At 47.3% G+C, this 12,805-nt stretch overlaps 1 protein-coding gene across 2 annotated transcripts in view; it reads left to right on the forward strand.

Moving 5' to 3' along the window:
• The window catches only part of ZZZ3 (zinc finger ZZ-type containing 3), a 146,770-nt gene extending 136,616 nt beyond the window's left edge, over positions 1-10,154 (forward strand). For both annotated transcript variants that reach the window (XM_082265144.1, XM_082265145.1), the window contains exons 11-12: positions 1,923-2,023; positions 8,824-10,154. In XM_082265144.1, the coding sequence (XP_082121270.1) occupies positions 1,923-2,023; positions 8,824-8,968 (246 nt within the window). In that variant the 3' untranslated portion in view covers positions 8,969-10,154. The remainder of the gene's footprint in view (positions 1-1,922; positions 2,024-8,823) is intronic.
• The last annotated feature ends 2,651 nt before the right edge of the window (positions 10,155-12,805 follow it).

The following is a 12,805-nucleotide window of genomic DNA, read 5'->3' on the forward strand; positions in this document are numbered from 1 at the left end:
ATTCACTTTTATTTCACATATGAAGAGTCACCATATATGTTAAACATTTTTGTTGAGCATTGCATCATTGTTTAGCGCACCAACCATCGTTTATATATTCCTCTCATCTTAGTGGGCCCCGGACTGGCCTCGTTGGGCTTGGTACGCTTCTCTGGTGCGGCTGGTCTCTGATGTTCCTTGGAAGCTTCCTCTCGGGGAGGATCTGCTGTTCCAAGAACTAATCTTCCATCCTGTCTTTACAGTGGCTGGCTTTGACAGGTTGGCTGTTGAATGCAAGGTGCTGCTGGATAGAGGTTTGTCGGTGATTCAAACGCTGTTAAAAGCTAGGAAATCTACTTCTAGAAAGATCTACCATCGTACATGGAAGACGTACATTGCGTGGTGTGAGTCTCTTGGGGTTCATCCTCACTCTTTTTCGGTGGCTCGGATCTTGACCTTCCTTCAATGGGGGGTTGAGAAGAAACTATCCTTCAGTACTCTCAAAGGCCAGGTGTCAGCCTTAGCGGTCTTCTTTCAAGGGCCCTTGGCCACACACTCCCTGGTGCATACTTTTCTTCAGGGAGTTAGACACTTGGCCCCTCCAATGCGATCTCCGTTGCCGCCTTATGACCTAAATTTGGTGCTCTCAGAAGCCTGCTTTTGAGAATCTCCTGTTTACGCTGTCGCAGAAGGTGGCCATCACCTCTGCACTCAGGGTGTCGGAATTATCGGCGTTATCTGGTCGTTCACCTTACTTGGTGATTCACAGAGATAACGTGGTTCTTCGCCTCTGTCCGTCGTTCCTTCCAAAGGTTGTCTCTGATTTTCATTTGAATGAATACATTGTGTTGCCTTCCCTGTGTCCCAGGCCAAAACATCCGAAGGAAATTGCCTTGCATGCCTTGGATGTTGTCATGGCAATTAGTGTGTACCTGGCAGCTACGGAGTCTTAAAGAAAGTCAGAATCCTTATTTGTGCTCACGGATGGGTCTCCGAAAGGGTTGTCTGCTTCCTTTGCGACCATTTCCAGATGGTTTAGACAGACAGTGATTCAGGCCTATTCCATCAAGGGTCAGGTTCCTCCTTTCCCTGTCAAGGCGCACTCTACTCGGGCGCTTAGTGCCTCCTGGGGCTTCCGTCATCAGGCATCAGTGATGCAGGGTTGCTAGGCAGCTACCTGGTCATCTGTGCACACTTTCACAAAGTTTTATAAAGTGGATGGGTTGGCATCTGCGGATGCTTCTCTTGGCCGCAAGGTTTTTCAGGCTGCTGTTTGGAGGACCTGGTTCTCTTTGAGGGTGTATTGTTTTTTTTCAGGTGAGCTCCAGTTGTTTATGGTTGAGCTCCATGTTACCTGCTTGGCTATGGTTGGCCTTGGAAATTTTTTTCTGCTGTTTTCCCACTCCTCATGTTTAACACACTGCTTTGGGGCGTAATAAAGCTCTATTTGTGGGGGAAAAAAAAGGACATCAGTTTTATTTAGGTACATCGTCGCACGGCCGCGCAATTGTCTGTTAAATAACGCAGTGCCAGATCGCAAAACATGGGCTGGTCATTAGGGGGTAAATCCTTCCGGTCCAGAAGTGGTGCCTATTATCGCCTTTCATGGGGCTCTAAAAAGCTAGTCCTTGCCTGAATGCCACTTTGTGTCACTGAATCAGGGTTGGGATAAAGCTAAGCTCACTGGGCTGAAATTGAGGGCTGATGTGTTTTGTTCCAGGGTTCCCAACCTGCCTTTTACTCCTTAGACCTGCTGCCCGTCTGCCCTATTACCTTCTCTCAATAGTAATAAAAAGGATGATTCATTCAAGAGAGTGATCTGTAAATAGTTTTGTAATTAGCAGCTCCTATAGATCATTATTTGTAGTAAGTTGTGTTGTGTGATCTTATATTTATGTTGCTCGGTTCTGCCGTATACTTACGTCTGTGCTGTTGTCTTTTAGTGTGATAACTGCAGGACTGAACCTATCCAGGGTATCCGGTGGCATTGTCAGGACTGTCCTCCTCAAATGTCTGTGGACTTCTGTGACTCATGCTCAGACTGGTGAGTGTGCTGGAAGCCATGTATGCCTAAATGTTAACTCCACTTTCGTGGGGAAAAAAAAATAGCAAAGAAAAAAATAATATAGCGTATACAACTGAGACACAAGTCATATTGTAATTGAATGTTATTAAAAATGACCTTTCCTTTTCATTCTGCAGTTCTGTAATTTTTTGTAAAATGCACTATGGCAGCCTGGAGGAGTTCTGTACACAGAAACATAATTTCCTGCTTGTGTGATTGGCTCACTTATTTTCCCCAAAGTCTGCTTAAGATACAAGTCAGATTTCAGGCATCCCCTGCAACAAGAATGTCATTTTTAGTGAGATACTCCCAATAGGAAATCACGTCTAAAGGGATGCAGACCCAGATATTTTCCTCATTCGAGTCCTGCAGGTGCAGCAGCTAATTGAGAATTTCGAAATTCCATAAAATTCACTTTCTCTATCGTTCATTGATGGACGCAGTCTCTGATCTTCAGATCAGTAGGGTTATACTGCCCCCTACAGGAGTAGGACATTAGGCAGAAAAAAGTTCTGGCTACACCTATGGGCAGTTCCAGGGGGTATACCCTCTCTCCCTGGTATAGGATGTCAGTTTTAAGCTGCCTAGTCAGAAGTAAGGACCTAGTTCCTTGCTGGGGTCTCTGGTCCTGGCAAAAGTTTTTTTTCTAGATAGTTTTTTTCTAGTTAGCTTTTCTCCAGATTTTTTTCTTGTAAGATTCTACAAGCAACTATGCCAGGTCTGGGCGATTGGCTGGATATATAAAACCAGTGGTCACCCCAGCCGGCCAGCGAGCGCGCGCAGACCCCAGCTCCGCACTAGGTCGGCCGCGACATAGTCCCACTGGACGGGGACTGGCCCGGCAAATTAAATGTCTCGCCAGGTCGCATACGACCGGGTCTAGGCCCGAGTCGCTGTGTTCCTATTGTCCGACAGCCCCCCCACTTCGGCGGAGATGAGGTTCTGCCAGGGGATGGCGCCCCCTGTTCCTGGTATGGTGAGTAAATGTTCCCCCCTCTTCCCCTGGCGGATTTTGGGGTGGACGCAGGCCCTCCCTAGGATGGTCGGACCCTCACAACCCCAGGTTCTCCTCTGTCCTGTCACGCACCCTCCATCTACCTGCCCCCCACTACTGGGGCTGGGCCGCCGGCGATGGACTAATGATTGTGGGGGGGAGGGATTTTACCTGTCACTCCCAGGGCCCCCTTCCTGTCGATCCCGTCCAGGAGGCTGGGGGGTCCCCAGGAGGGTCCTCAGCTCCGCAGGCTGCCATGTTCTTGTATCCCATGTGCTCTGCAAGATTCGGCGGCCATTTTGCGGTGGATTTCTGATAGGAATTACTGGCGGCCATAATTTGGGAGTTCCTGGAGGTGTTTTTTTCTGGTGGTGGAGCCCTTCCCTGTACCCTAGTGTTGATCCTCAGATCTTTCTTTCTGGATTGAGATCGCTGCAGACACGTGCTGTGCAGACGTTCTGGGCCTCCTGGTGCATCTTTGCTGTAGGGTGGTAAGTCTGGGGGGTCTCTCTCTCTCTGCTGAGGGGGATCCTCAGTGCTTTGTGCCTGACCTCTTGGGGGCGCTTTAGCGCGGTGGGACGTTCCTTAAAAAAAAGTGTTTTCTCTATCGTTCATTGACGGACGCAGTGGGGTAGGGTTATACTGCCCCCTACAGGAATAGGACATTAGGCAGGAAAAAGTTCTGGCTACGCCTATGGGCAGTCCCAGAGGGTACACCCTCTCTCTTCCTGCATAGGATGTCAGTTTTGTATCTGCCTAGTCAGGAGTAAGGACCTAGTTCCTTGCTGGGATCTCTGGTCCTGGCATATAAAGTATTTTTTTATGTAGGGACCTACTGGTCTTTTGTTGGTTCCGTGCAGATCACAAATTCAAGTTGGTATTGGTTCGCACGGTGGTGGCTTCTCTACATAAGGGGGCTTCCTGGCCTCCATAGACATCAAGCTGCCTACCTTCAGGTCCCGTTATGTTCTGGACAGCTACGGGGAAGGATCTCTTGGTTTGTGGCATTACCCTTTGGTCTTGCTTATGCTGCTAGGGTCTTCACAACGGTGTTGGCTCCGGTCCTGGCGCTGTTGCGGCATCGGGGCGTATCAGCCTTGGTTTCCTGGCCGCTCTGCTTCTCCGTTTGGAGTCCCCTACGGTGCTGACAACGAAATTGGTTGTCACCGGGGGGAACTCTGGTGGAGTTCAGGTGGGTTCTGAACCTTCAGAAATCATCCCTGGTCCTTTCCATGAGACTGGATTTTCTGAGTCTGACTTTGGACTTGTCCTTGGTCATTGTGTTTCTCCCTCCGGGGTCAAAACTCTTGGCAATTTAGACTGCGGTCGACTGTTGCTGTTCTGCACATGGTCTTCTCTTTGGACCTGCATACGAGTTCTAGGACTGATGGTGTTGTTTTTCAAGACGGTCCCTTTCGCTCAATCCCTCTGGGGATCCCCCAGGAGGCACTCCTTCTCGAAGGCGACTGAAATCCGAACTCTCTGGACTTGCGGATCCGGCTGGGCCGGGTGCCCAGGGAGTCTAGCACTGGAATCCTTCCTCCACGTCTACTGGACAATTGTCACCATGGATGCAAGCTTGTCCGTGTGGGGAGGAGTCCTCGGCAGGTTTTCTGCTTCGGGAGTATCCAGGTTACCGCTTATTGTCCTGGGGCAGAGAGCGTTCCAGCTTTGTCTAGTTCATCGGGCACCTGCAGCTGTCCGGTGCACTTTCAATTGACTACGCCGTGACCGTGGCTTGTGTCATTCACCATGGGGGCACCACGAGTGTCCTTGCTGCCTTGGAAGTGATGTTTCTTCGTTGGGCAGAGCGCCTTTTTCCGGCTCTATCCGCTGTTCCCTTTCCAGGGGGGAAACAACACAATTGGTAGGCGGTTTGCCTCAGTCGACTGGCCCTGGATGCAGAGCAATGGTCCCTTCATCCGGAGTCGTTCCAGCAGTTGTGCCTTCGTTTGGGGGCACTCCTGACGTGGGCCTGTTGGCATCGCATCTACAGGATAGTGCAGAGGTCGTGGCCCGCTCCCGGAACCCTCTGGCGGGTGCAATGGTGGCCTCATGGGTTCTGTCATGGGCAAGAACATTCGCTAGGTTCAACATTTTCAATGCTGATATGTTTGGCGTGGTCACCTGTGCAAGGCTGACGCCGGCATGGTCGTGCGAGAGTGCTCGTGGATGGGCCGAGGTCAGTGTCAGCTGCTGTCTGCCTTTCCTCCTCTCCTTTTGCTGCCAAGAATCCTTCGCAGGATTGAGGCGGCAGGATTTCGGTCATTCTCGTGGCTCCGGACTTGCCTCGCCAAGCTTGGTACGCCGAACTGGTCAGACTTGCCGCTGACACTCCTTGGGTTTTCTTCTCTCCGGGGCCGATCTCCCGTCCGGCTTTACATTCAACGGCTTGCGGGCTTGGCTGTTGTAAGCCGGGGGGGGGGGGGGTGGCAGCTTCGGTGATTTAGTGACTCTACTTGGGCTCCCCCTCGCTCTTTCTCAGTGGCCGGATCTTGGCTTCCTTCAATGGGGGGATTGATCAAAAGTTGGCCTTGAGTACTGTCAAGGGTCAGGTTTCGGTTTTGATAATTTTTATTCCATAGGCCGTTGGCTGCCCGTTCCCTGGTGCGTAAATTTTTCCAGGGGGTGTGATACTTGGTTCTTCCGGTGCGACCTCTGTCGCCAACTGGGGACCTTGGTTGGTGCAGTCGGTTTTTCCAGACCCTCCTTTGCGAGTATCGTGGGTATCCCCTGCTTACCTTATTGTAGAAGGTGGACTTGGTTGCTGTCACTCTGCACACTGGGTGTCGGCACTGGCGACATTGTCCTGTCATTCTCCCTATTTGTTGGTTCATGGGGCCAGGTGGTACTTCGTCCGGATCCGTCCTTGCCTCCGAAGGTGGTTTCTAGTGTTCACTTGCATGGGGCCATTGTGTTGCCATCTTGTGTTCTGAGCCCCCTCATCCTACAGAATGTGCGCTGCATACTCTGGATGGAGTTCGGCACTCGAGGGGTACTTGGCGACTACTGAGTCTTCCCATAGTCAGGTTCGCTCTCTGTGCTCACGTATGGCCCAAGGACAGGGCTGCCTGTGTCTGCTGCGACTATTTCCAGTCGGTGGTGCAGGCTTCTTTATTTATGGGTCAGGTCCTACCTTTCCCTGTTTCGGCGCTTTCTACTTGGGCGCCTAGTGCTTCCTTGGCTTTTTGCCATACAGGCATCTGTGCTTCAGGTTGTAAGATGACTATCTGGTCGTTTGTTCACACCTTTGCTATGTTTTATGTGGTGTATGTGCTGGCATCTGCAGATGCCTCTTTTTGGCCGCAAGGTTTTTTGCTAGCTGCTGTTTGGAGGGCTTTTGTCTTTCCTTGAGGGTGTTTACTGTTTGTTTTCAGGTGGGCCTCATCTTTTGTTCTGATGCGGGGGAAATCGGCCCTGGGTTACCTGCTTCTCCGTGCGGAGTCTCCCACGGTGCTGGTGACAAATTTGGAGATCACCATGAGAACTCTGGAGGAGTTTGGGTGGATTCTGAACCTCCAGAAGTTGTCCCTGCTCCCTTCCATGGGACTTGACCATCTGGGCCTGACTTAGGACTCGTTTTCAGCCAGGGTGTTTCTTCCTCCAGAAAAACTCCAGATTCAGCTGTTGCTGTCCAGCAAATAGTTGTCCCTTCGGACCTGTATGAGGGTTCTGGGACTGATGGTGTCGTCCTTCGAGACTGTCTCTTTCGCTCAATTCCACACGAGAATCCTGCAGAAGGAAATCCTTCTCAAATGGAACAAGAATCGAACCTCCCTGGACAATAAGGTCCAGCTGAGAAAGGTGATCAGGGAGTCCCTGATCTAGTGGCTTCGGTCCCCAATGCTCAAACAAGGGAAATCCTTCCTTCCTTCCTATATATTGGACAATTGTCACCACTGGTGGCTCCGTGGGGTCAGTATCAGCTGATGAATGCCTTTCCTCCTTTTAAGTTGCTGCCAAGACTTCTTTGCAGGATCGAGGCTGAAGGGATTCCGGTCATTCTTGTGGCTCCGGACTGGCCTCGCCAAGCTTGGTACGCCGACCTGGTCAGGCTAGTCACAGACACTCCTTAGAGACCTACTCTCATGGAGGATCTACTGTCTCAAGGGCCAATCTTCCATCCTGCTTTACAGTTGCTGGCTTTGACGGCTTGGCTATTGAAAGGCAGGTGCTGAAGGACAGGGTTTTGCCTGCTTCAGTGATTCCTACTCTGCTTAAAGAGAAGAAAGCGACTTCTAGGAAGATCTATCATCGTACATGGCGTATATTGCGTGGTGTGAGTTCCCCCTCACTCTTACTCGGTGGCTCGGATCTTGGCTTTCTTTCAACGGGAGTTGATCAAAGGTTAGCCTTGAGCACCATCAAGGGTTAGGTTTTGGCCTTGGCAATTTTTTACCAAGGGCCACTAGCTGCCCATTCCCTGGTGCGTAGCTTTATCCAGGGGGTGCGACACTTGGCACCTCCGGTGCCACCTTGGGACCTGAATTTAGTGCGGTCGGTTCTCCAGAAACCTCCTTTTGAAAGTATTCTGGAGATTCCCCTGCTTACCTTATCCCCGAAGGTGGCTTTCTTGTTGGCTATGACATCTGCACACAGGGCGTCGGAACTGGCGGCGTTGTCCTATTGTTCTCCCTATCTGGTGGTTCACAGGGATAAAGTGGTGCTTCGTCCGAATCCATCCTTCCTTCCGAAGATGGTTTCCAGTTTTCACTTGGGGACATCGTGTTACCCTCTTTGTGTCCTAAGCCTAAACATCCTAAGGAAATTGCACTACATACTTTTGATGTGGTTCGGGCACTCAGGATGTACTTGGCAACTACTGAGTCTTTTTGAAAGTCAGATTCGTGCTTTGTACTCCCAGATGGCCCAACAAAAGGGCTAACTGCGTCTGCTGCGACTATTTCCAGATGGATCAGACAGACGGTTGTGCAGGCTTATTCAATTAAGAATCTTTCCCTGTTAAGGTGCATTCTACTTGGGCACTTAGTGCTTCCTGGGCCTTTCGCCATCAGGCATCTGTGCTTCAGGTTTGCAAGGTGGCTACCTGGTCGTCTGTTCGCACTTTGACAAAGTTTTACAAGGTGGATGTGCTGGTATCTGCAGATGCCTCTTTTGGCCGCAAAGTTTTGCAGGCTGACGTTTAAGGGTGTTTTAATCTCCCTTGAGGGTGTTTAATGCTTTTTCAGGTGGTTCTCATCTTGTTGTTCTGATGAGTCCTATGTTGCCTGGTTGGCTATGGTTTAGCCTTGGGGAATTATTTTTCTGCTGTTCCCATCCCTCATTTTTATGGCACTGCTTTGGGAAGTCCCTACTGATATGAAGAACAGAGACTGCGTCCGTCAATGAACGATAGAGAAAATTGGATTTTTGTCTTACCGTAAAAATCCTTTTCTCTGAGTTCATTGACGGACGCAGTACCCGCCCCTCTATTTGAGTTGGGTTGGTATTATTTTCTCTGACACTGCTTTGATACAAAACTGGCATCCTATAGCAGGGAGAGAGTGTATATCCCCTGGGACTGCTCATAGGCGTAGCCAGAACTTTTTTTTCTGCCTAGTGTCCTACTCCTGTAGGGGCAGTATAACCCTACTGTTATGAAGAACAGAGACTGCGTCCGTCAATGAACTTCAGAGAAAAGGATTTTTTACGGTAAGACAAAAATCAAATTTTCCATCTTTTTCGTGTCACCTGGAGGGGATAGTATTAAAAAAAATAAAACTAAGATGCCATCTGATAGTTTAATTCAGAAGCAAATACAGTCTTTTCTTTTTTTTTCTTACAGTTTGTACGAAACGGAAACCCACAAAGAGGATCACCACCTGGAGCCTGTGTACAGGGCAGAGACATTCCTAGATCGAGATTACTGCATGCCACGCGGCACCAGTTACAATTACCTGGACCCAAACTATTTCCCAGCAAACAGATGACGTGACCCAGCCAAACAGCCGGCTGAGTAATCTTTTGCAGTCACCAGGGGGCAGTAGAGCGGACCATGCAGTTGTCAGCAGACTCTGGCCTCCTCCCGAGACTCTGCTCACAGCATGACACCTACCTGGACACCAGACTCCACTTCGCACCTACAGCAGTCCAACATTCCACAGGCGTTCGGGACAAACCTCCCAGGGAGCTTGTCCGCTACAGGCCGTCAGTCCTGGGACTACTGATCATTTACACCAACTCACAGCGCACGTTACAGCAAACTCCTCATTTTCCAAAGGCTTCCGACGAAAACAATAATCGGTCAAAAAAAAAAAAATGTGAACTATTTATATTAAAATTGGTTTACTAGCTTGCAGTTTTGTGAAATATTATTTTTCTCCTTTTTTGCACAGAAACGGACGTTTTCAGAAGATTTTAACCAATCACAGTGTTTGTTTAGAAGACGCTACTGTTTAAAAGACAATGTGGGGGGGGGGGGGGAGATGACTTACCCACCTAATGGATTAACTCTGTTCTCTGCTAGACTTTGAGCTGCTTTTAAAGACAAACAACTACAATCAAGCACTACAGATTCAGGTTTCTGTGGCGGCTTCTCCAACCAGCTCGTGGGGGTGTGAGCGCGTGTGAATGTCGAAATTTTGAGATCTATTTTTTAAATGTAATGTTCTGATGATCATGTGACGTGTACACAAAATGGTGATACAGTGCCACTCGTAGTAATTGTGTCAAGTCTAACACTTAAAACTTTTCTTAGGTCCTCCCTTCAGGAAAAAAAGAAAAACAAAAAGGTTTAAAGGGTTAGTCCCTGCACAACTGGGATTTTAAGTCATCTGCTGGCTTGCCTCCTTGTATGTCTCCGACCTGCTTTTCTCCCTTTACAATTTCATAACTGCTGCTGCATTCTTATAGAATCCCGCAGGCAAAATAAGGCGCCCCAACGTCTGCTGCTGGTGGGCAGAGTTAGGAATTCAATGTAGGAATCCTGCTATAAAGGTAACCACACACAGGCTGATTGGAGAGGCTTTTGAGGTGTTGTCTTCTGACAGTTAACTGTGAATGGACCGATGCTGATTTCTAGATTGGTAGCCAATGGGATATTTAGCGACTAAGATGGAAATAAGATCATAGGAAACCTGCATCAGTGTATGTATGTGGCTCCTTTGCCAGCCTATACCCCCACGTAAGATGTACACTTTCAACAACTCTGCTGAATGTCCTGTTTTGTTGGATTGGCCAACATCTTGGATAGCTAGAGTTGTAGACATTCTGACCGATTTAATAAAATGTATTAGAAAACTTTATGCTATAATTTAGGGTGTTCCTCAACCGTCTCCCACAAGGCAGGTGACCACTGCCAAGACAATGATTATGAGATCTCTTTCCAAAGGTGCGGTAAGACAGAATGTCAGGCAGAACTGGCCAATCAGTGACTCTTCCAGAACACCCACGTAAAATGTACATTTTTACCAGCTCCGCTGAATACCCTTATCTGTTGCCTAAAAAATGTGTAGAAAACCTTATGCTCTATAATTTAGGACGTTCCTCAACCTTGATCTCCAAGTCAGATGACGACTGCCAAGGCATTGATCATGGGATCTCTTACAAAAGGTGTCGTAAGAGAACCTACGTAAGATGTACACTTTCAATAGCTCTGCTGAATACCCTTATCTGTTGGCTTGGCCTACACCTTGGATAGCTAGAGTTGTAGACATTCTGCCCTATCTAATAAAAACGTATAGTAAACTTTATGCTATGTTAGAATGCTATGCTATAATGTAGGACGTTCCTCAACCATTTTCTACAAGTTGGGTGACCACTGCCAAGACATTGATCATGGAATCGCTTTTAAAAGATGTAAGCCAAAATGTCAGACAGAGCTGGCCAATCAGTGACGTCTCCAGAATACTGGTCCCTCCCCTCTAAGCAAAGACCATGTGGCTGAAAGCTAAGAGATGAAGAGATGAAGAGTGGCAAGAGTTACAGGACAGTTTGGGTTTCTTAATCTTTCTCTTAGATCAAGGTAATGGCATTTTCCTGTGTTCCTTGGTTGTTCAGCTCATGGTCTTTGCCTATTGGACCAATATTTAGGCATAAGTCAGCCTATAGACGGAGCGTTTTTCTTTCCTGCAACGGATCATGTGACTGAAAAAATTGCATTTTCCTGTATTCATTGGTTGTTCAGCTCATGGTCTTTGCCTATTGGACCAATATTCAGGCATAAGTCAGCCCATAGACAGAGAGTTTTTCTTTCCTGCAACCACGAGTTGCTGGAAAGAAAATTGCTCCCTTTCCCCAACCACAGTCAGTGTTGATGGGGGAATCCCTCCTGCATAGCCATTGTGTTCTTCCAGTGAGGAAAGCTGTCCCCGCAAGGAGAACACAGTGATTATTACTAGCAGCTACAATAACCGCTTGCAATAATCGCATGTAAAAAATCAGCCTGCCCACACATGGTTCGAATTGAACTTTCTATGGCCAGCATAAGTTACTGATGGCTAACGCTGTCTGACATTCTCTCTTACAACACCTCCCATGATCAGTGTCTAGACTGTGGTCATCTGACTTGAAGGAGACGGTTGAGGAATGTCCTAAATTGTTAACTAATTTATAGAAACTTACTAACCTAAATTATAGAAGTTACTTTTAATTATAAATGACAGAAGTCCTACAACAGACTGAGATCCCATAATCAGTGCCAAGGCATTGGTCACCTGACTGGTTGGAGACGGTTGAGAAAAGCCCACAATTACAGAATAAATTTAAGCTTTTCTGAACATTTTAGTAAAATCAGGCAGAATATTGTAACTTGGATCTTTTTACATCACTATACAGGTCCAGTATAAGCTGACCAAACACCTCGTACTACTTTCCCAATTTTGTTTGTTTTTCCTTTTAAATGGTTATCTCTGTGTGTGTTAATGTTATTAATATGAGAGAGTAACTGCCAAATAGTCAATTGGGTGAACATGAAAAGTTTGTGTCATCCAGTTGAACAGTAAATTGTGTATGGCACTTGCAATGTTGTCTTTCAGTTGTTAAGTGCACATATTTTTCCTTGACAGAATTACGTCTTTTTTTTTTTTATGTTTTTCGTATAAAGATGCAAAGGTTCCTTCAATGACCGTATCATGAAAGACAAGCAAATGAAAATGATACGTGAGCGATCGTGTGCCCGTTTAATGCTTGAGACAGTAGATGAGTCGTCCCTCCAGCATCTGCTCAAATCGAAAATTGGTTTTGCTGGACTGACCCTTTAAAAATGCGACCTTCTGCCTCAACATTTTGGGAGGGAAGATTGATAAAACCCACCTAAAAGACAAAAAAAAAAAAAAAAACTAGAAAAATAACTGCCTATTGTAAATTCTATGTGTATTGTAATTTCTCTTTTTGTAGTCGCACAGAATCCATAAAAAATGTATTTTTATTAATATTTAAGCAAGTGGTTACATAGATCTATGCGCTGAGCTAGATATGGTTATGTGATCTTTTGTATATGGCATCCTTATATAGCTTGACCCTCCGCCAGAGAGTGCGGGGATGAGGGGGCGTGGCTGAACTCTCCGGCAGGGAAAGGATAGACATTTTGTATTCCCCCCTCCCCTCCCGTTCCCTTCTACATGTAAACAGTATGTTCTTAAAAGAATTGTCAGGAGGACTTAAATAAAATGTGTGGGTACTATTTGTTTGAACATAATGTCATTTTTGGCCTCTTGACCTTTCATCCAGGTACCCTAAAAAAAAAAAAAAAAAAAAAATGCCACCAGCCAATGATCAAGGCAGCCAACCAATGTAATAAATACTCAACCAAACAGGTCTTATATTTT

The sequence above is a fragment of the Pelophylax lessonae genome (assembly GCF_965119305.1).
Source record: "Pelophylax lessonae genome assembly, chromosome: 8".
Taxonomy (NCBI): Eukaryota; Metazoa; Chordata; class Amphibia; order Anura; family Ranidae; genus Pelophylax; species Pelophylax lessonae.